General features: G+C 52.2%; 1 protein-coding gene across 7 annotated transcripts in view; it reads left to right on the plus strand.

Moving 5' to 3' along the window:
* The first annotated feature begins 1034 nt into the window (after window positions 1-1034).
* The window catches only part of POC1A (POC1 centriolar protein A), an 81173-nt gene continuing 59205 nt past the window's right edge, over window positions 1035-23002 (plus strand). The window contains exons 1-7 of one of the 7 annotated variants that reach the window (XM_023195568.2): window positions 1035-1511; window positions 4806-4890; window positions 5917-6088; window positions 6513-6692; window positions 8837-8944; window positions 9964-10079; window positions 17636-17769. In XM_023195568.2, the coding sequence (XP_023051336.1) occupies window positions 1494-1511; window positions 4806-4890; window positions 5917-6088; window positions 6513-6692; window positions 8837-8944; window positions 9964-10079; window positions 17636-17769 (813 nt within the window). In that variant the 5' untranslated portion in view covers window positions 1035-1493. Of the gene's footprint in view, window positions 2323-2500; window positions 2549-4804; window positions 4891-5916; window positions 6089-6512; window positions 6693-8836; window positions 8945-9963; window positions 10080-17635; window positions 17770-23002 lie in introns of those variants that run through there. The other 6 variants (XM_023195567.3, XM_023195564.3, XM_023195563.2 and 3 more) reach the window with 6 other exon arrangements.

Here is a 23002-nt window from a genome sequence, read left to right on the forward strand (position 1 = left end):
ATTGGCAATTGGTTGAAAGAATTATTATCAGTAGAAAGGGATATCTTGGTTAAGATAAGGGGTTATGGAGACCAAGGTTCTACCACGCAGATGAAGCCTCCAAGTAGCAGGTTTCAGAGAAAATAGATCGTAAATGTTTCTCATCAGACTTAAGTTTTGTGTTGATGTTAACGCTGGAGGGTATAATGAGGCATGTCCAACCCCCACTTCCCATTATGGCCTGAACGACTCTTTCAGGTTAAATTTTAGAGTGCCTTGGCCAAGCAGGGAGTCCATTCAGATGGTTAGTGGTGGCCTTCAAATTTTATTTTATTTTTATTTTTTATTTATTTATTTTTGAGACGGAGTCTCCCTCTGTTGCCCAAGCTGGAGTGCAGCGGCGAGATCTTGGCTCACTGTAACCTCTGCCTCCGGAGTTCAAGCAGTTCTCCACCTGAGCTCCGCCTCCCAAGTAGCTGGGTTTACAGGCGCGTGCCACCACGCCCGTCTAATTTTTGTATTTTTAGTAGACATGGGGTTTCACCATGTTGGCCAGGTTGGTGTCGTACTTCTGGCCTCAGGTGATCCACCCACCTCAGCCTCCCAAATTGGCAAAGTGCTGAGATTACAGGCGTGAGCCACTGGGCCCGGCCTCTCCTTTTAAAGACTGGGTCTCTAACAGCTTCTCAGGCCTGAAGGATCCTGACAGGGCCGGGCTGCACCACACTCCCTCGTGTTACAAATGGGGAAACTGGGGCACAGAGCAGAGGCGTTTTTCCTGAGATCACACAGCCAATCAGGGCGAGAACTGAGAATCGAACCTAGATTTCTCCAGTCCATGTTTGTGATTCCGAGTAACTCATGTTATTTTAAATCGATACTTGTCTTAAGAACGTTCGGACGGGCGAACCATTGAGAGTTCCCGAGGGGCGAATACTCAGTTCTCAATAGGTTCCTGTGGGAAAACCTAGCTGCGCTGGCGCGCGCGCGGGTGCTTTAAGGCAGTCTGGTCACAGCAACCCACGTGTCCTCCGCTTCCGGGATTCTTAAGGCCTTCGTTTCGTGTGGTAAAACTCGGCCCGCCGTCACGTCATCTTGGGAAGTGTAGTTCCACCTTCCTCCAGATCTAGGGGCGTGGGCGACTTGGAACTGCATTTCCCAGCAGGCTGCGCTCACCGTTAGAGTAGCCGGACCACGGGCTGGTGGGGTGAAGCCCTCATCCTGGGTCTTTTAATTTCTCAGGCGGAACGAGTGGCGGCGGACAGAGGCCTTTGGCGGCGCTGTCTGTGGGTTTTCTGGGCTTGAGGAACTGGGTACGGAGACCGCGGCGCCGGCCGCCGGTCACCCAGCTCTGCTTCCAGTCGTGGGGCAAAAAGCTGAGGCGCTTCTCCTTTAATTGCGGTGGGCGGGGCGTGCCGACGCGGCCCGCGTTGCTATTGGTGGCCGTTGGGGGCGCGGAAACTGAACTGGCCGCAACGGCCACCGCCGCTGCCTTCGGCGCCGCCAGCCTGGCCATGGCTGCGCCCTGCGCGGTAAGCCCAGCCGACTGCAGCTCCCCAGGCCTCAGTCTACCCGCTGGGACACTGGGCGCCTAGTGGCCAGAGCGATGGCTTCGAGGGGCGGGTGGGGCGCCAGGTTCCAGGGTAGTTCTCTTCAGGTCCAGTTTACCGTCTGTGCTGGGTCGGGCACTTTTTGAGCCCCTCCTGCGTGCCAGGCCCTGCGCTGGGTTTCTGGAGCGAACAAACAGGCCTCTGCCTCCATCGTTTGCATCCTAGCGAGGGACACACGACCAAGTCCTGACTCATGTGTGACCTGGGGCTGGTATCGGGCCTCTGTAGCCATTTTCCCCGTCCTTAGCAGTGGGTGGCTGCGTGGGGTCTTGTTGAGGGTACACCCTGCTCCAGCAGGGGGGTACAGCAGGACGCTGGGATGCCCAGGCTTGCAGTGTGAGCCGGGTGGAGTGTCCCTCTCTGAGTCCACGTTCCTCCAGAGGTCCTCATTTCGAGAGATTCCTTTGAACGGGCCTGGCCTTCTGGCTGATAGGAGAGTCAGGGAGGGTAGGTGGTAGCCTGTGATGCCCTGAGGCACTTGAGGATGTGGACGGAGAGTCCAGGCTAGGATACCGACCTTTTGACTCCTAATCTGGTACTCTACCTCCCTTCCTGTCCCCCGTGTGTAAACCACTGTTGAGGGAGATGAGGCCCACATGCAGGGAACTACAGAGGGGAGGCGGTGTTGAGAGATATCAGGGGACCTGCTGGTCAGAGGTGGACCTGAACTTGCCTCTGCCCACTGAGCCTGGAGGTGGACACTCTCTTACCCATGTTCTTTCAAGAAGCTCAGGTGAGAGCAGAAGGCTCTTTTGGGGACCCTCCCCCGGCTACTTCTCCCTCTGTTGTTGAAAGGAGACTCTGACAGGTGCGTTAGGGGTGGAGCTGGGCACAAGGCCATAGGGCCTTTGTTCTGGTTACTGCTGTGTAGGGTGGCAGTGGCTTTGCTGTACCCCAAGGACATCCTTTCCCAAGAGGAGCCTTTGTGCTTCCTGGAGCACCCAAAGTGCTTCTTTGAGGTTTGTGATACTTAGTTTAGGGGGAGATGTTTGGGTGGCTGAATTATACCCCTTCAAGTGTTGAGACGCAAGCTGCTATTGGGAGGACGGAGGCTCCGGAATATTCTCTCTGGTGTTTTCCTAAGCAATGTCCTGATGTCCTGAATGGCCTTGCCGTTTCTCTGATGTTGGGTAGAGTGAAGTTGGTGGTGATGCCATGAGGACCTGTCCAGAGCTTACCTTTTGGGTTCACTGGCCAGTCTGTGGTGGCATTGAGGTGACAGGATCTGATTCCTGAGAAAAGGTTAGGGGATGCTGTAAGGTTCCTGTTTTCTCTCTCTAGGCTTTTAAAACATAACTTTATTAAGATATTCATATACCATAGAATTCACCTTTTAAAGTGTACAGTTCAGTAGCTTTTAGTACATTCACAGTGTTGTGCAGCTGTAATCACTAATTCTAGAATATTTTCGTCATCCCAGAAAGAAACTCCACAGTCAATAACAGTCACGCCGCTTCTTCCCTTTCCCCATTTTCTCCCAACCCTTGGCAATCACTAATATATTAATACTTTCTGTCTCTATATATTTGACTATTCTGAACTTTTCATATGAATGGAATCAGACAAAATGTGGCCTTTGGTGTCTGACTTCTTATGGAATCAGACAAAATATGACCTTTGGTGTTTGACTTCTTTGACTTAGCATGTTTTCAGGGTTCATCCATGTTGCAGCAAGCATCAGCACTTCAGTCCTTTTTATGGCTGAATAATATTCTGTTGTGTGAATATGCTACATTTGGTTTATTCAGTCGTGTTGATGGACATTTGGGTTCATTCACTTGTTGGCTATTAAGAAAAATGCTGCTCTGAACATTTGTGTACCAGTTTTTGTGTAAACCATGTTTTCACCTCTTTGGGGTGTTTACCTAGAATTGCTGGGTCATTTGCTAACTATGTTTAACTACTTTATTTTTTATTTTACTTATTTATATTTATTTATTTTATTTATTTATTTTTTGAGTAGGAGTCTCACTCTGTTGCCCAGGCTGGAGTACAGTGGTGCGATCTTGGTTCACTGCAACCTCCTCCTCCTGGGTTCAAGCGATTCAATCTGCCTTAGCCTCCCAAATAATTGGGACGATAGGCGCCCACCACCACAGCTGGCTAATTTTTGTATTTTTAGTAGAGAGGATTTTCACCATGTTGGCCAGGCTGATCTTGAACTCCTGACCTCAGGTGATCTACCCGCCTGGGCCCCTAAAGTGCTGGGATTACAGGCAGAGCCCCTGTGCCTGGCTAACTACTTTTTTTAGTCAGGGTCTTGCTCTGTTGCCCAGGCTGGAGTGCAGTGGTGTGATCACAGCTCACTGCAACCTTGAAATTCTGTGCTCAAGCAGTCCTACCACCTCACCCTCCTGAATAGCTGGGAATACAGGCACAAGCCACTATGTGTGCCTTATTCTTTAATTTCTTTGAAGGCTAAGGATCTTGCTATGTTGCCCGGGTTGGTCTTGAACCCCTGGCTTCAAGCGATCCTCCTGCCTCAGCCTCCCAAAGTGTGGGGATTACAGGTGTGAGCCACTGCACTTGACCTGCGTTTAATTTTTTGAGGAACTGCCAAATTGCTTTCTACAGTTTTTGCCTTTTTTTTCTTTTTTTTTTTTAAAGATCGTTTTGTTTTTTCTGGGTGTCTTGCATTTTCATGTGATTTTGGGGATCAGCTTGTCAGTTTGTGCAGAAAAGACACCTGGGATTTTGATAGAAATTATGTGGAATTGGTGGATCAATCTGAGGAGTATTGTAGTATTGTATCTTAACAATAGTAAGTCTTCCTGTTCATGAATGTGGAATGTCTTTCCATTTGTTAAGTCTTCTTTCATTTCTCTTAGTGATGTTTTGTCGTCTTTACTGGACAAGTCCTGCACTTCTTTTGTTAAATTATTCCTAAGTATTTTTTTATGTATCATAAGTTAAATAGTTTTATTTTTTGGATTGTTCGTTGCTAGTGTACAGAAAGACAATTGATTTTTGTGTCTTGATTTTGTATCCTGCAATCTTGCTGAACTCATTTGTTCTTTTTGTTTTTGTTGAAGCATTTCCACCATTGATACATTAGTTCGAATAGTTTTTAGTGGATTCCTTAGGATTTTCTTTATATAAGGTCATGCCTTGAGCATTTTTAACTGCACCCCCCCGGGTGTTATAGGAAGAGTGCTGGCCCTGGGGAAGCCCCTTCCTCACCCAGGCTTCACACATTTGACCCTGGCTCTCCTCCAGGAGGACCCCTCGCTGGAAAGGCATTTTAAGGGCCACCGAGATGCAGTTACCTGTGTGGACTTCAGTATCAACACAAAGCAACTGGGTAAGAAGAGGCACCTTGTCTAGGTGCTAGGTTATGAGCCGAACAGGCCAAGTTTTTACCTTGGAGGTGTGGTAGTTGGGGAGCAGAGCACAAGGACTGCACAGCTTTGTCTAACCTGTGTCTTGCTTCTGTGTGCCAGCTCTTTGGGCCCTGGGCTTTATGAGCTCCATTTTACATGCAGAGCCCGAGGGTCAGAGAGGTTAGGGGCCTTGCTAAGGCCACACAGCTTTTAAGGGTGGGACTGGGATCTGGGTCTTTTCCAGCACACCCTAGCCACCTTTTGGGTCTGTCTTTTGGTGTGGGCCCTAAACAGTGACTCCTTTTCCTTGAAGCTTTATTGATTCTGTTGCCCACAGTAATAAGGCACACCTTTTTGTTGAAGAGCCTTGTCGGTGAGAAGGCTGTTGAGCAGAGCCGGGCACCCCCCTCACCCCCACTGCCCTTATGCTGCAGCTGAGTGTCCCCCTTCCTTGGTTGCATAAGGTTTCGTACACAACTTTTATGACTGCACTTTCCAGTTCCCGCAGAGGAGACTTACCCCTTCATCCTGTCGTCAAAGCCCTCTGGTGTGTAAAGGTTAAGGGGGAACTGAAGTCGTTTTTGGTCAATTTTGGGGACCTCCTTTAGGCTTCATACTGAGTTGGACCCTCTCAATGGGAGGGGCTGGCTTCCCAGCCAGGGAGGACTTACTCTCTGGTGCCCTCAGGATGTGTCTGGAGGGAGACCCCGGGCCCCATGGGAATGAGTTTTCCCAGAGCTCGGATTGCAGTCCAGGGCTGGCATGGAAAGGGCCTCGGTCTTGTTCCCATGTGGGTGTGCTCCTTGGAGAACTCTGGGCCACAGGCTCTCCACCTCCAGACCACACCTCGAGATGTGCTCTGCTCTATGGGAGACTTCTCACGGTCCTGTTTGTGGATGCCAGGGAAGGTGGAGCTGGGCCAGTTGCTCCCCCTGCCTCTCCAACATCTTGGTGGAGGCTTGAAGCCCGTTAGAGCTGCGGGTCATAGCATTACCCACTGTCCTCAGCCAGTGGCTCCATGGACTCATGCCTCATGGTCTGGCACATGAAGCCGCAGTCACGCGCCTACCGCTTCACTGGCCACAAGGATGCCATCACCTGTGTGAACTTCTCTCCTTCGGGACACCTGCTTGCTTCTGGCTCCCGAGACAAGACTGTCCGCATCTGGGTACCCAATGTGTGAGTCGTAGACTTTGAGGAGGCTTGTCAGAATTTGGGGCCCTGGTGCCAGAGCCATCCCCACCGAGGTCCCCTAGCTTGGCTCTGGACTTCTCACAGTGGGACTTCTACTCTGCTTTGGAAGAGGTGCCATCAGAGGCTGGGGCTGTAGTTGGAGCCCTCCCCTCAGGGTTGGAAGAATTCTGGGCTGACCCCATCTATCCCTAAAGAAATGCCACCTGTTACTCTGTTCATGTAGGTGGAGCCTGGGGGCGGTGCTCTGTTCACATAAGAGAGGCTCTGGCTTTCCCTTGTGGAGACTGGGGTACTCGGGCTTGGCTACCTTTGGGAGGTGTGCTTGAGGAGTAGGGAGAGCTTTGATTTGCTTGTGGGCTCTCATGTCACCATTATGGGTTTCCTCACTCTTGGATGCCTGTCCTTGTAGCAAAGGTGAGTCAACTGCGTTTCGTGCACACACAGCCACAGTGAGGAGTGTCCACTTCTGCAGTGATGGCCAGTCCTTCGTGACAGCCTCTGACGACAAGACAGTCAAAGTGTGGGCAACTCATCGTCAGAAATTCCTGTTCTCCCTGAGCCAGCACATCAACTGGGTCCGCTGTGCCAAGTGAGTATTGTTCTGTCTGGAGACCCTTGGAGGAACCCTGGGGGTTGGGGACTGGCACAGGGGCTTCTAGGTACCAACTTGTGACCTTGGACAAGTTATTTAGGCATTGTTTAAGCTTCCTCAGCCTTGGTTTCCTTATCTGTAAAATGGGAACAATAATAGCTCCTGCATTGTAAGTTGTTGAGAAGCTTCACAGAGCTGATGCATGACATGTAAGTTAGTCCGTAGTCAGCCATGATGACCCTCTTACATCTGTGTTGGCAAAGCATAAACTGGGTCAATAGGGGCCATTTATTATTAAAAACACAATTAGGTACTTTCAGTACTATCACTACACGTTTTCTTTTTGTTTCTTAAGACAGTTCTGCAAGCTAAGTGGTATCATTTCCATTGGAGGAAATGGGGGCTCAGAACAGTAGTATCTTGTCCCAGGGCACACGGTGGGTCTGTGGCAGAGCTGGAGTTTAAACCCAACTCTCTCTGATAGTAAGGCTTGCCTACTTTCCAGTGGGATGTTCTCAGAGGATGATTTTGCTCCAGAGCTCCCAGATAGGGGCCCAGGCTTCTGAGGTGGGGGGCTTATCCTGGAGGCTGGCCTTCCCGCTGGCCGGGGAGCCAGTGCTGTGCCAACGGGGCCAGGTGACCCAAAGGACCTTTCAAGGTCCAAGAATTGCAGACAGATAGTCCTACTTCTAGCTTATTTGGTTCCTTTCAACAGAGCTTCCTCATGGGTCAAATATCTTTGCTTCAGAGGAAGGGTTTGGGGTGCCAGGTGACATTAGGAAACCACATGTGTCAGAAGTTGGGGACTATTGAGCTGTGTTCTTCTGGGGACCCCATACAAGTTACTGTTCTCCAGGGCACCCCCGTTCCTTTGTCCTAGGAGATCCCTGATGGCTCTTAGAGGCTTTATGATTAGGGTCCTGAGATCAGGAGGTGCCAGGCCAGCCAACTGGGGTGTCAAGTCCATATTGGGCCTTTGGTGGCAGTCCCCAGGACCTCATGCCTTTTGTTGGCAGATTGCGTCTTGCTGACCCACACTTGAGTCAAATGTAGACTCGGAGGACCTGGTCCCAGAGTAATGATACTGATGGTGAGCTTTTGGCCACCTTTGTGCAAATGTTGCTGGCAGGCAGTGCCGGCTGCATGTTGCCATGTGCTGTGCATCAGGAACAGTGCTGGGGCTTTATGTGCATGAGGCTGCTCTGTGCTCACCCGTGAGGCAGGCACCATTTTTTTTTCTTTTCTTTTCATTTGTTTATATTTGGTTTTCCTCTAAGTCAGAAAGAACTTCTCTTTTTCCCTTTTGGTCAGGGTTTGCTGTTGGGGTGGGAGGGGGGCTGTTTGTGCACGAAGTTACATAAGAAAACAAAAACAAGAGCAACAGGAAAGAACGAAACAAGAGCAACAGGAAAGAAGTTTCACAGATTCAGGAAGAAAAAAATAAAGGAAACATTTTTATAACATTTAAAATTAAGTCATAGGCCAAGCTTAAAGGCTCATGTCTGTAATCCTAGCACTTTTGGTGGATGAGGCGGGAGGATCCTTTGAGTCCAGGAGTTAGAGGACCAGCCTGGGCAACATAGTGAGACCCCCATCTCCACACACAAAAAAAATAATAATAACAATAAATAAAATTAGCTGGGCGTGGTGGTGCATGCCTGTAGTCGAAGCCACTTGAGAGGCTTAGGTGGGAGGATCACTTGAGCCCAGGAGGTTGAGGCTGCGGTGAGCTGAGATCACACCACTGCACTCCAGTCTGGGCGACAGAGTGATACCCTATCTAAAAAACAAAACAAAACCAAAACCAAAATTTAGTCATAGTTTCCTGAAAAGCTCTTTAGAAGGAAAAAAGAAAAATGATCAAGTGCTAAAAGTTAACTATTTTCAGAAACAAAGTACAATTTAAGATATGACCAAATAAACAGAAGTAACATTGCCTCCCAGGATGCAATGCGTTTGTTTCTGAAAAGACATATTAGGGTATTCAAATTAAAAAAAAAAAATCACAGCAGGGCATGTGACCCCGGGTGGTTCCTGCAGGCAGATAATAGGCACTCGGGGAAGAGTGGCTGTGGAAGATGGTGTGGGGCACCCATGTCATCTGTTAGTCCAAGGTGTGACTTGTGCCCCACCCGGTTCAGGTTCTCCCCCGACGGGCGACTCATCGTGTCTGCCAGTGATGACAAGACTGTTAAGCTCTGGGACAAGAACAGCCGGGAATGCGTCCACTCGTATTGCGAGCATGGCGGGTGAGTCCCCGGATGCTGTCCTCCACTTGTGAGCGCTCAAGCACAGAGCACAGACCTGGTTCTGAGGAGGCCCAGTGGCCTTCAGTGGCTGAAACCATGGAACCAGCAGCCTTATCACTGCTGCCCCTTGTCTGGTGCTTTTTGTGAGGTCTGGCAACCTAGCATTGTGTCTTTTCCTGTGTGGATGGTAGCTTTGTCTCCATCCCATGAATAGCAGGAGTGCTTAACCTCAAGCCACACAATTTTTTGGAGCTGTGTAATTATTTGTGCTCCCCTTTTTCTCCTTCACTTTCTGGTTCTCAGGATTACAACTTGTCTGTCTGTGAGCAGTTGACACTCAGTCGCCCAAACTACATTTTAAAGCCTCTTGGTACGTTATCCATGGTGATGGCTTTACAAAATTCTCATTGGGTTCTTGTAGCAGATGGTGACTGTTCATGTTGTGCCATATCATCAGGAGAGAGAGGTGCCCACATTTGAGTAGAGACCCCAGCTTCTGCCCTCCTTCGTTGGGCTGGGAGCCACAAGGGCTCCTTGAGAGCTGGATGTGATACCAGCCTGGGAATCACATATGGGTGTAGTGAGGGTTCTTGGCCTGTCTTCTAGAGAAGGGTGGGCCAGTGTCCCTGTAGCCCAACTGGACCTTCCCACCTGTGCCTCAGGTGGCAGGATCTGCCCCACAGCCACCCCTGGGAAAGATACCAGTTCCAACTTTGAAAACCCCAGGGGAGGCTGGCTGACTTTTGGGTTTGAAGATAGCTCTCTCAACTTGTATTTAAAAAGGGCGGTGGGATGTGCTCTCTGGTCAGTCCACCTTTGTTTGTTGCTGGCCACTGTTCTCACCTTTTACTTCTTCTTGCTCTGCCTTGGCCACCTGGTAAACAAATGTGACAGAAAGGAGGTGTCTGGGTCAAGGGGACAGCATGGGCAGGACACAGGGATGGGAAAGCACTAAATGTTTCTGGGTCCATCCTGAACCAGGGTAGACCTATAGTGCATAGTGGCCCCTGTCTTTCCAGCTTTGTCACCTACGTGGACTTCCACCCCAGTGGAACGTGCATTGCCGCTGCCGGCATGGACAACACAGTGAAGGTGTGGGATGTGCGGACTCACCGGCTGTTGCAGCATTATCAGTGTGAGTGGTGAACAGCCTCCTGGGCCCGAGGGCAGCCCTGGTGGGACTGTGCTGGTGTCAGATGTTGTTCTGTGCTGTAGTGCTTAAATGGGCCTGAGATGGCCTTGGGCAGGAAGGTATCCTGGGTCTGTTGGGATTCCAGGGGTGGGAGTCTGTGCCCTGGCTGGCCTGGCTTGGAACCTTGGCCAGGAGATGGAGCCTGGTGCTACCTGGCTTCCACTGAGCACTTCGATGCCCACCTCTGAAGTGGCAGTCTCACACATACTGCAGGGCCAGATGGGGAGTCCTCACTGCGGCTCTGGCCAGGGCTTCGCTTGAGGACCACTTCTCAAGGGCATGCCACTTGCCTTTCCTGGTGATGGAGGCTCTGCCCTCCAGGGCCAACGTGACAGCCCTTGACCTGTGGTAAAGGGAACAGGGCTGTCAGTAGAGGCCAGCATTGGTGGGACCATGGCCACCTCTGGTCTTACAGTGTCCTCCACAGATGTAGAGTCGTAGGGAGGGTTGACTTAGCTAGGGGCCAGGCCCAGGATGGTAGCCCTTGGAAGGCAGATTGGCAGGCAGTGGACATGGGCTCATGCAAGGTTCCAGGTGGGAGTTGGAGGGCGAGGGCAGACTTAGTCATCCCCAGGATGAGTTAGCTGAGAGTATTGGGTAGGGAACTGGCCTGAGAGCAAGTATGAGTGGGCAGGGCCATGAGGCGCCCCAGTTCAAGGGATGGGCTCAGGGAAGGGAGCTGGTGAGGAGTCATTGGAGAAATTGGGAATTGTGCAGCTGACAAAACAGAGATGAGCGAGACTGGACCAGGGCCGAGACCAGGAAGGAAGGCAGAGCTGGAGTTGCTTGAAGAACCGTGGTCGTTAACCTGGGACTAAGCTTAAAGTTCTTGGGCTTGCTTCCATAAACCACACCTGAAATGGGAAGTACATGGCTGGACACAGGTCTGGGGCTCCGACACCACCCCCCGCCCCACTCCACCCCCACCCCCGCCACACGCACACCCTTCCTAGCTGACTCTTGGTGTTCAAGGACAGCACTTTCTTTGGGGTAATGAAGGTGAGCACACCTTTCCAGAATGGGGAGAAGATCCCAGTCTTGAAAAGCACATGGTGGAGAGTGGGCTCCGCAGCCGGCTTTTAAAGCATTCCTGGCCATGTGATGTTGGGCAGGTCATTTGACTCTGTGGGGCCTCTGGGACAATGATGGGGCCTGTCTCACAGGAGGTGTTGGGAGGGTTAATGAGTTGTTTCATATCAAGAATTGAGAGGGTGGCTGGCACAAAATGAGGGAAAGGAGATACAGCGTTAGTGATGATGACAATGACACTGTCTTGGTCCTGTTGGGTCTGGTGAGGCCAACCTGGTTGGTTAAGGCCTGTAGTACCCTACAGCACCACCAGGTGGCAGGGGCCAGCCGCAAGAACCTGTTTCCCAGCCCCACGCCCCGCACAGGAAACCCTGGGGTTTGTTACCAATGCTCTTTCAGACAGAGGCTTCTGGAATAGAAGAGCAGTGGGGCTTGCCTCCACTTGGAGCCCATACCTCTCCCATCCCTCCTTCAGCCTTCTGCTCTAGGCCAGGCCTGAGTGAAGGGCTGGGGCTCGGGGACGGGGCACATCTGCACAGCTGCCTGGGGAACGTGGGCAGGTGCAGAGGAGGGAGGACTTGGACAGGGAGAGATGGGAGTGGAAGGCGACGAGGCAGGACAGTGGTCAGGAGCACATGCTTGGGTTCCTTTCTGTAAAGGGGGTGGCAATAGGCCTTCCTCATGGCTTCGTGAGGCTCCGATGGGAAAAGCCATATAAGGATTATAACACAGGACTGGGTATGTGGTGTATGCTACATAAGTCTTGACAGTGGGCAGAGAGGATCTCTAGGTGACCCTGGCAAGGTCCAGGCCCATCTCTGATGGATCAGGAGCCTGGGCCTGGTGTTCATGAGTATAACAGCAGATACCCTCTGGGAAGGGCCTCAGATGCCATCTCCAGCTCAGGGTCCCAAAGATGTGGCCTGATTGGCAGTGCCAGGACTGGCCTCATCATTTAAGGTATGAAGGGAAGATAGATAGTGGTGTCCAGAGTCTGCTGGGGTTGGGGGCTGGTGTGCCCCATGTGCCCCAGTGATGGGTAGGTGTCCAGCTGTGCCTGGTATCAAAGTGAGGGCTGGCATCAGAGTTGGGGATGGGTTGCAGAGATTGAGTAGAAGCAGAGAAGCTGACCCTGTTGGGGTGGAGGGGCCAGCTGGACCCAGGGATCCGGGATGTGAGAATGGCTGAGGTCACATTCTGAGCCCCTATAATTGAGGGGCCACAGAAGATAAAGGTCCACAAAGCAGCCAGAGTGAGAGGTATGAGCCCCATCTCCCAGCATGGGAGAGCTGAGGAGGGCAGAGGCTGGAGAGCGAAGGCGAGTGGGGTCTCGTGAAGAGGGTTGTCAGGAGGTGGAGCGATGCAGAGCAGCCGAGGAGAGTGGTGGGTACTGGGGAGAGGGAGCCGGGGTCCTGGAGGGAGCAGGCTTGGCAGAGGACAGGGGCGGATCTCCATGATGGCAGGGTTGGGAAGGTGTGGGTGGACTCAGATGAGCCCCAGGGGCCAAGTCCTGAGTGGAGCTGAGTGTGTGGGCTGACAGGCCCTGCTGGGAGATTGCAGTCTGCTTGTGCTTCTGGCCTTGCCTCTTATGACACCCTCTCAGTGGACCTGCAGTGTCTCATCCCTAAGCCATCCCTAGTGTAGATTGGAGGCTTAGCGGGATTTGGAGTGCCCATAAACACAGCCGGTTCCCCCTGAGCTTCCTGCTCAATGCCATGGCCAGTGGTGGGTGTTCACAGGATAGCAGACTCATCCCATAGCCTCTAGGCTGACCCTTAGGGGTACAGTGAGCCAGGTTGATCTGAGCTCCCTGGATAGGGGGAACATACCTCTCATCCTCTCCTGACGGGAGGACATGGCCAGGTCTGCTCTGGTCTTGGGGCTCCCTAGAAAACCTCTAGCTGAAACTAAGGGGAAACCCTTTACCCAAGTGGCTCCCCCACCCCGATAGGAGCAATGGAATCTCTTTGTAGGCTCATTCTCCAGGAAGGGCTCCCAGTACTCTGGCAAAATATGCCTGATCTGCTTTCTGTCCCTGATCCCTAGGAAACCCAAGGGAAACCTACGGACACAGTGTCATTCAGTGTCTCCCCTAGTGACTCTGGATGGGCAGCAGGCAATACTAGAATGGCCTTCTGGTGTTGGAGGCTGATGGGCTGTTGTGAGAGGATTTGGTTAATGATACTGCAGTGTGTGGCTAGCAAGCCCCAACCTGCTTGTGTCCAGCCATCCATGGTTGTGCTCTATGAGGGCACTTCCTGTTCCTGCTAGGGTTGGAGTTGAAGCCTGCTTGGGGTTTTGGGCTATTGGAGGCAGCTGGAGGCATTTGTCTTGCACTGGCTGACTCTCCTCCCAGACAAGGAGTTTCTTGGCTCTGGCCTATCACTGCAGAGAGCAGTTCGGATTTCTCAATTCAGCAAGGAGTTGATGGACTGGTGGAACCCTTTGAATGCAAATCCCCGTGGTGATGGGTTAGCTCCATATGCTCTGAGTCCACATTAAGACTGTTCAGGCATCTGAGCAGCAGCCCCCATCCCAGAACCTGTAATGTGCTTCGTGGCTTATAGCACGTGCAGGTCCATTATCCAGTGACAGGCCTGAGTGGCCAGCAAGGTAGGTCTACTCTCCATTTCACAGATGCAGAGCATGCAGTCCACAGTCACACAGCTGTGGGTCTGAGTCTCCAACTCAGGGCCTTTGAGTCTGGCATTCTGTTGACCGTCTCACGCTGCACTCCTTGCACTTCGGTGACTCTAGTCATTTACTCCCCAGGCTCCTTGGGAGAGGTGGTCTCTTTGGCTGGCTGTCAGCAGGGCTAAGAACTCATAGAGTCCCAGGCTCTGTGTCCATTGGTCTTTAGTGCACCCCTGCACCCCTGCCTGGCCTCATACATGGTCATGGAGGGTTTTGTCTTTTTTTTTTTTCTTTCAGCGATGGGGTTGGGGTTGGGGTCTCACTGTATTGCCCAGGCTGGTCTTGAACTCCTGAGCTCAAGCAATCCTCCTACCTTGGCCTCCCAAACTGCTGGGATTACAGGCGTGAGTCACCGTGCCCGGCTGGAGGATTTTAAGTAGTTGCAGCTAGCAGGGCAGGGCTGTACCCTGTACTTGGTGTTTTGAGACTAAAAGGGTTGATTGGGGTACAGTGGTGCTGTCCCACCTGATCTAGCCAACCTACTCTCCCACCGTCCTGAAGTGAGCATTTACATGGCATTTACAAGGAGGAGTGTTTTGGGTGTCCTTTGCTGCTGGTATCAGAGAACCTTTGTGGCTTGAATCCAAAGCCTCTTGTCAACCCAGAGCGACCGTGTCACTAGTAACACCAGTTGCACATCGCAAGAGACCACCCTGGGGAAAATGAGTGGTCCTTTTGTGGAAGGATATTGGGGTGGGGCTTGGCCCTGGCATGGTCTCTTCCAGAGAGGTACCTCCTGCTTGGGCACCCAGGCTTTCTCTGGGCCCTTGGCTGGTTTGGAGCCCGTCAGGTAGTGGGCCTAGATTTGCCCAGGCCTCTACATGCAGAGCAGCATGGAGTGGGTGTACTCAGGTCTCTGCTTAGGCCACCTGCTGCCCACAAGCTGTGACTAGTTCTTGGTATTTGGGAGCAGGGGCTGTGGTGGCCTCATCCCTGGACCCCTGAGGATCTGCAGAAGTTTGATGTTGGTGTATCTCTGATCTGGAGTCAGGGTTCTCTCTTTGGGATGCAGATGGGATAAGAGCCACAAGCTCACAGCTGCCATCCAGGTGGCAGTGTGTATCATCACTGATATCTGCCATGGAGCCAAGAAGAGGCCTGCGGCCTTGGACTTGACAAAAAGTGGATCATTCTCAGACATTTGGCACTCAAGGCATCATGACCGAAGGCTCATGCCCTCATGGGGCAGCCTAGCCTTCATGGTAGACTCTCGTGCAGGGGTGGTTCTTACGATGACGCCTCCATAGACTACCCACTCTCCACCACCTCCACAGAGGCAGGAGGAGTGAGAGTGGAGGCTGGCGTGGCCAGTGGATGAGGCAGGAGAGCAAGTGGGGAAAGGTGGGGTGGGTCCTGGTGTTTGGGGCATCCCCCAAAGCCTGGTATGCCAGGCCAGCCCCTCTTCTGGAGTAAATGGTTCTAGGTGTTTCTACCCAGGCTGGGTATTCCTGACATTTATGTGGAGTGGGGCTTCTGTTGCCCTTCCTCTGGGAGAGATTCTTTCCCTTGGATGGGCTTGACCAGGTGGGGGCCCCTGATGTGGCATCAATACATTGACCCTGCCACTGTGGTGGTGCTGGGAAGCCCAGAGCTCCCTGAGCATGCCCTCCCTTCTGCACCATCCTGCCACCGGCTCTTCCTCTGCCAGCTTCTGGTCAAGGAGGTGTGGGGGTGGCCTTCATCCCAGTGCAGACTTTGTGGTGGGGGCGGTCTCTGAAATCTGCCTCCAAGAGCTGGCTTCAGAGACCCCACTGGTCCCTCTCCAGGCTGCCTCCTGGAGATCCTGGCGCTTGGAGGGTGTTGTTCAGATATAAATATCATGTTACGTAAAACCTTGGCTGTCTCCCCCTAAGTGTGCCTGGTAACATGTATCCAGACTCCCCGGCACATCAGCACATCAGCTGGGCTGGCATCTGAGGGACTGGGTGCACCCTGTGGGCCTTGTTGAGGGCCGTTTTGTGTTGGGTGTGTTTACCAACCCAGTAGTTCTTGCAGCCTCTCAGTGCTAAGACGATGGTTGGTTTTGAGTCTGCCTTTATGTTGGTGGCAATTCTGACTTAGCAGGGTCATGGTTATTTTAGCCCCACGGGTTTTCCTCATCCGGCCTGTGGTAATGGGAAGAAAGATACTGGGGTTTTCCTCAGAAGCCACCCTAGGAGGCTGTGATGCAGCTGATCCATGCATTGGCTGTGGAGTTGCTCTGTCCCCATGTAGACTGCCCAGGTCTGCCCCCAGCTTCACCTAGAATATGCTCTTGGCCTTGAGGGAGGGTTGTGTAACCTGCTGGAGCTTCTGGATACCCAACTTAAGCACCTGCTCACTTTCTGAGTCCTGCTCAGTGCCAGGCACTAAGTGGGGAGCCAGGGACTCAGCACCGCCCCTGCCTGATGGAGTTCATGGTCTCATGGGAGATCCAGATGTGAGTCAGATAGTTGCATGTAAATGTGAAGAGTGAACTGATGGGAGGCTTATGGTGTTTTGGAAGGACAAATGAAGGGGGTTGCCCTAATCGGGAGGCCAGGGGAGGCTTCCTGGAGGAGGTAGCTTCCAGTACTAAGCTTTAAGATCAGGGAAAGGGGAGGGCAAGCGTCTCCCAGGCCCATTGGAAACAAGGAGTAAAAAAGTTCTGTGACTGGGGGAATTGACAGAGCTGGGGTGGCCGGATCTTGGAGAGTGACGGACACCAGAAAAGATGGTGGGGTTAGGCTGGGGTGATAGGGAAAAGAGAGTCATGGACAGGGCCAAGCTGTTGTAGGTGAAGTGGCAGGACCTGGGGTTGCATGGAACGCAGGGGGCAAAGGAGAGGAACATCCATTTTGGCATTGGATAGCTCACTCTGCAAAGGCCTCATGTGCTTAACTTAGTAGCATCTCCACAGCACCCCTTACACATGGGTGCTCTGGTACAGATGGAGAAACTGAGGCTCAGTGTAGTCAAGATGCTTGCTCAGGATGGATGTGGTGGCTCACGGCTGTAATCTGAGCACTTTGAGAGGCAGAGGCAGGCGGATCACCTGAGGTCAGGAGTTTGAGGCCAACCTGGCTAACATGGTGAAACCCCATCTCTACTAAAAATACAAAAATCGGCTGGACATAGTGGCACACCTGTAGTCTCAGCTACTCAGGAGGCTGAGGCAGGAGAATCTCTTGAACCCAGGAGATGGAGGCTGCAGTGAGCTGAGATCGTACCACTGCACTCCAGCCTGGGCGACAGAGTGAGACTCTGTCTCTCAAAAAAGGTCATGGGGTGAGCCCAGGCAGGAGGCCTGGGGTCAGAACGTAGTCCTGACTGGATCCTAAGAGTGTCTTAGTTTTCTGCTCATCTGCCCCCACACACATCCTCCCTGTATGGCAGTGGCATTGTATTGACATTTCAAGGGTTTTATTTTCCATTTGGTTTCTTTAAAGAAAGAGTGTATCAGATAGACCAAAGGCTATGTTTGTATGTTTGAGTGCCCTATTCTGCTCCAGCTTGACTGCTTGCTGTGGGAGAGGATGGAGGAATCGTCTGCTGCCTCTGGTTTTTGCATCCGTTTCTGTCTTCCTGTCTTCTACTGCCTGCCCTTGGCTCTGAGTGGGCCTTTTCCTGTTCTTTGATTGTGCCCCTCTCCTGGGAAATCCTTGTTGGGTTCCCCACAGCTCTTTTGAGCAATGACCATCCTGACCCAGCCCCATCAGGGCTGTGCTGAGCCTCAGTTGGCCCTGATTGCCTGTCCCGGGCTTCAGCTGTGCTCCCTGTGCCTCCCAGCCAGCACCTGACTGATGTCCTTCCCCTAGTGCACAGTGCTGCAGTGAACGGGCTCTCTTTCCACCCGTCGGGAAACTACCTGATCACGGCCTCCAGTGACTCGACCCTGAAGATCCTGGACCTGATGGAGGGCCGGCTGCTCTACACGCTCCACGGGCATCAGGTGAGAGGTGTCGGCTGGGTGCTGAGTGGTGTGGAGTGGTAGTACCCTCACAGTCTGGGCAGTGGGTAAGATGCAGAAACAGGCTTGTCACCCACATGGCCTGCAGGGAGATGGATGGAGGCCTTTCCCTGTGACCTGGACAGATTAATGGGCCTGGGACTGGTGCAGCTGAGAAAGGTATATAAGAGTTGAATTGAGCAGGGGTTGGGGGCTGCATCTGGGCATGGTTAGCAAGCTGCCACCTAGGGGCCTGAATGGAATCTATCCCCTAATGGCCTCAGCTATGCCTTGGTCCAGAGGTTGAGTTGAGCCTTGGAACCCATGCTCTGAGTTGACATTGGGGTTTTCTGGAGGCCCTCGGACTGGCAGACGTCAATGTGTCTGGAGACCGAGGCAACCTCAGGTGTCTTGCAGAGGCTGAACCGAGGAAGGGAAATCCTCTTTATGTTTGTTGTTTGAGAATTCCTGGAATGGAATCAAGGAAGCAGAGGCCTCCTTTCTGAATGAGCTTCAAAGCAGCCAGTTCCCTGGTCTCCCTGGGTGGGCTGGGCCCCTGGGGGCCGGCTGTGGGGAGTGGGCCACATGCAGTTCTCCCCAGGAGCTGGCCTGGGTCCAGCCTTTCACATCTAATACTCCGACTAGGAAGTAGTGTCCGAGCCCTCCTGACCAGAGCAGTTGTCAGAATGTCTCCTGTTGGGGTGTAGTCACCATGCCCACTTGGGATGGGAGGTCGGGAGTCCATTGAATTCAAGTTTGTCCCTAATCTGCCTGCCAGGCTGAGGGAGGCCCTGGGGGCGCTTATGTGTCTTGGACCATCAGCTAGGTGTGAGGTGTCTAGCCTGGTGCTTTCTGAGCTGTTGTTTGTGTTTCCACTGCCATCTGAGTTAGGGCACCTGGGGGCCATTTGACTATGACTAGGGGATGGGGACATAGGCTGTTTCTTCTGGTTCCTCAGGGCCTGGAGGCTGCTTGCTGCCCCCAGCCTTGTTGTGACCCCTTGCCTTCCCTGTCAGAGACATATCCAGTGCATAGGACTAGTGGGCCTCTTCTCCCTAGGCCAACACATCCAGAGGGGGTGGCTGCTGGCCCTGGTGTAAGCCTGTTCACGAGCCAAGCCCTTGGACAAGCCATTTATTCAGATTCATGTGTTACTGTTTGGGAACCTTTGCCCAGGAGGGCATTTGCAAATCATGTGAATGCTGCTACCATTCCTGCTCCCCTTAAAAAAACAAAAAACAAAAAAACAAAAAACAACTCAGAAACAGTTTGAAACAGATGCCTATCAAGTGATCACTTCTTTTTGTGAGTGTTCTGTAAATAGCTAACTCACGCTTAGCCTGAGAACACTTGAATGTGGGATCTAAAATCTAAAATGTCATTCCCGGTGTTCTGGCATCTCATCCGGCATATAAACGAAAGCTATCGACATTGTTCTCTCTGGGAAGTGAAGCAAGGACCATGGCGCATTCCCTTGTGTGGTCGTTTGTCTGCTGTTAAACCTAGAGATACGGGAACCTGGCTGAGGGACAGCTGATGGTTTGGGGTGTGGATAGGGCTGGGTCATTTCTTCTTCAGGGCACCAGGCTCACAATGCCCAGAGGAAAGAGAAGATGAGAAACAAACCGACCTCTGTTCATTTTGCCATCTCTCTGTTTGTTCATTCATCATCGGCTCTCTAGCTCACGGGTCTGGGCACCGGGGATAGGAAATGGCTGTTATAGCTCTACTTCCTGGGCTTCCTGGCCTGGGCAGAGGGGGACTCCACAGGGAGGCTGACAGAGCTGAAGGCAGCATGAGACGAGTTAGGCTGGCTAAGAGGTAGGCTCAATCTTAGGAAGTACTTGGAGGGCAGGTGAAGGTGGGTAGGCCCTGCCCCTCTCCCAGGGTACAGCTCAGATGAAGGTGGGAGTCAGGGTATGAGCCTCGAATTATTTTCTGCTCCCAGCCCCCTAAACTCCCTATCAAATACAGGAACTCAGGATTGATTTGCCACAAGTTTTAGGGGCTCTTCGTCTTGGGATACCGATGACACCCAGCCCCTCTGTGGGGCACTCCAGGTATCCAGGTGTAGGAACCCCTGGGCCTGGCTTGCTCAGGGTTCTGCAAACTGATTCCAGAAGCCAAATTGTCCAGGGTCACCCTGACTCTGCCCCTACCTCTGCACTTGCTTTAATCCTTGCTCCTTTCTAGAGGCTGATTCTCTCCCATCCCTCCTTTTTAAGACCCCTAGTCAGACCAACCATGCACTGCAACTGGTGGTGGCAACTCAATACTGGCCTGGGTTGAAAGGTCCCGCTGTGGACAAACTTGGCCCGATTCCTGTGCCCCTCCCACCTGCAGTGTGGGTTGCTGCCTTGAGAGGGCTTTCTTTTGGGGTCCTTACTAATGATGTACAGCAGCATGATTGAAGGGCCAGGCTGAGGCCTGAGGTAGGGGTGTGAGTGTGTGAGCACCTATGGGGCAGGGATGCCCAAGAGAAGGCCTTATTTACTTCCAGCAAAGACCAGCTCACCTCCATACCACAGCCTGGCACCCCTGGGACCCAGGTCTGCCAGGGTTTGCTATGGCTCCTTGTCATGCTTAGCTCTGCCCCTGGGTTTGGAGTGATTCAGAGTCAGCTAATGGGCCAGGTGCGGTAGCTCACGCCTGTCATCCCAGCACTTTGAGGGGGGGCTGAGGTGGGAGGATTGCTTGAGCCTGGGAAGCTGGGGCTGCAGTGATGTGTGATTGTGCCACTGTACTCCAGCCTGGGTAACAAAGCAAGACACTGTCTCAAAACAAAACCCTCCAAAACACAGAGTCAGCTAATGGTGGTTTCCTAAGGGAGCATAGTGCAATTGAGCAGCCTTAATTTGGGCATTTGGTTGAGATACAGGGTCCACTGACTGTACAGAATACCTAGTGCTTATGGAGATCTGTGGCTAGGATCAGAGGCGGCTTTGTTCCAGCTAGGGGTAGAAATCCATAGGGGCTGGACCTGTGTTGTCACCCAACTGGTTCCAAGGATGTTCATGACTGTTGAGGGCCTGGCTGGGAGGCCACATCACAGGGGCCTGCTGACAAAGGGGCTGGGTTCCGCCTGGGCACTCTGCAGCAGGTGTAGAGTCCTCATGGGCTCCCACTCACCCAGACCTTCCAGGAAGATGTGCAGCTGCATCTTTCACATTCTGTTCCGGGAGGTGGCAATGTGGTGGGGTCCTGGTGGCCAAGGGCTTGATGGAGTGCAGCTGCTATGGGCCACTTCCTGAATTGTGTGGCTGAGCAGCCCGGGGCTCCTGAGTGGGTCTCGGGTGCCCGAGGCTTCTGTCCTATGGATAAGGAAGATGGCAGGTTGGAAAGCTTTTTTTTTTGTTTTGTTTTGAGTCCAGGTGGTGAAAATGAGAGCTGTCTGGATTAGTAGGGGGTCTTGTGACTCCTAGTGTGCCAGAGCTGGGACAAGTACCTGCATCTATGCAATTTCTATCACATGTACATATGACTTTTAAAATTCCATCTGTAATTTCACTCTTTTTCATTCATTCATTCATTCTTTCAGAGACAGAGTCTTGCCCTGTCGCCCAGGCTGGAGTGCAGTGGCGCGATCTCTGCTCACTACAACCTCTGCCTCCTGGGTTCAAGTGATTCTCCTGCTTGAGGCTGAGGCCTCCCAAGTAGCTGGGATTACACAGGCACCCGCCACCACACCCGGCTAATTTTTGTATTTTTAGTAGAGATGGGGTTTCATCATGTTGGTCAGGCTGGTCTCAAACTCCTGATCTCAGGTGATCCACCTGCCTCGGCCTTCCAAAGTGCTGGGATTATAGGCCTGAGCCACTGCATCCGGCCTTCTCGTTCTTATTTACTTATTTATTTTTATTGGGGTAACGTATATGTGTATAATTCACCATCTTTACCATTTTTAAGTGTACAGTTCAGTGGTAATAAATATATTCTCTTTTTTGCACCCCTTCATTCCCTGGCTCTCCTTCCCCATCCCAGTCCTGGTAACCACCAGTCTAATCTGTCTTCATGAGATCCACATAAATCCCACAGATGTCACTCTTGTGTTTAGCTCACAGGTCTGGGTAGGGAACCAGCAGGCTTATGTTGGCTTGTGTCCCCATCTCGCTGCTACATGACCCCATTCTGATCCAGCAGAAGGGAGCCCCATGAAACTTTGGTTTGGACGCAGCGGGCCTGCTGTGTCCTCAGAGTTGGCTTGGGAGAGCTGCGGGAGAGAGGGCCACTGAGTCTTAGGGCCAGTGGGGCAGCAACTCCCTTGTGCTTCCATTTCTGCATCTGAGAAGTGGACAGTGTAGGCTGGGGGTGAGCAGCAGTGAGGTCAGCCACAGGGAGCTGCTGTGGGATGAGGCAGACCTTGACCCGAGCATGGGGGCTCTGCAGGTGCCAGGAGAAGGGCCCCAGCAAGCCCTCTGGGGAAACTGTGGGGGAAGTTCGGGATAGAGAAAGGAGGGTGAGGGTGCAGTGCTGTTGGGCTGCAACTCCATTGTCTGAGTTGAGGCCAGATTCACCCCAATGTACCTTTCAGTTGTCTCCTAAGGTACAGAGAGCGCCAGGACAGAGGAACTTGCCAAGTGCCAGCTAAGATGAGGATCACCCAGTGTAGTCCTGGGTCTCCTGGGCTGGACCTGTGTGCTGGTGTTGAGGGCAGCTCATCAGCCAGGCGTCAGCGTGCAGGTGGTTTGGTGGCTCTCTAGCACATGAGTGGCACACATCAGCCCATTTGAGAGGCCTTTTGTTTGGGCAGGCTCACTTTGTGAGAGTAAGGGGTTGTCTTAGTCTGTTCTGTGCTATTGTAGTAAAATACCTAAGACTGGGTAACTTATCAAGAACAGAAAGTTATTTCTCAGTTCCAGATGCTGGAAGTCCCAGATCAAGATACTAGCATTAGGGAAGGCTGCTCTCTGCTTCCAAGATGGGACTTGAATGCTACATCATCTGAGGGGAGTAACACTGTCCTCACATGGAGAAGGTGGAAGGGAGGAAAGGGCCAAACTCCCTTTGTCAAGCCCTTTCGTAAGTGCACCTAATCCCCTTCATGAGGGCGGAGCCCTTGTGTCTCAGTCACTTCCCAAAGGCCACACCTCCCAACCCTGTTACCTCGGGGATTCTTTCTTTCCTTCTTTCTTTCTTTCTTTCTTTCTTTCTTTCTTTCTTTCTTTCTTTCTTTCTTTCTTTCTTTCTTTCTTTCTTTCTTTCTTTCTTTCTTTCTTTCTTTCTTTCTTTCTTTCTT

The sequence above is a fragment of the Piliocolobus tephrosceles genome, chromosome 2 (assembly GCF_002776525.5).
Source record: "Piliocolobus tephrosceles isolate RC106 chromosome 2, ASM277652v3, whole genome shotgun sequence".
NCBI classification, from domain to species: Eukaryota; Metazoa; Chordata; class Mammalia; order Primates; family Cercopithecidae; genus Piliocolobus; species Piliocolobus tephrosceles.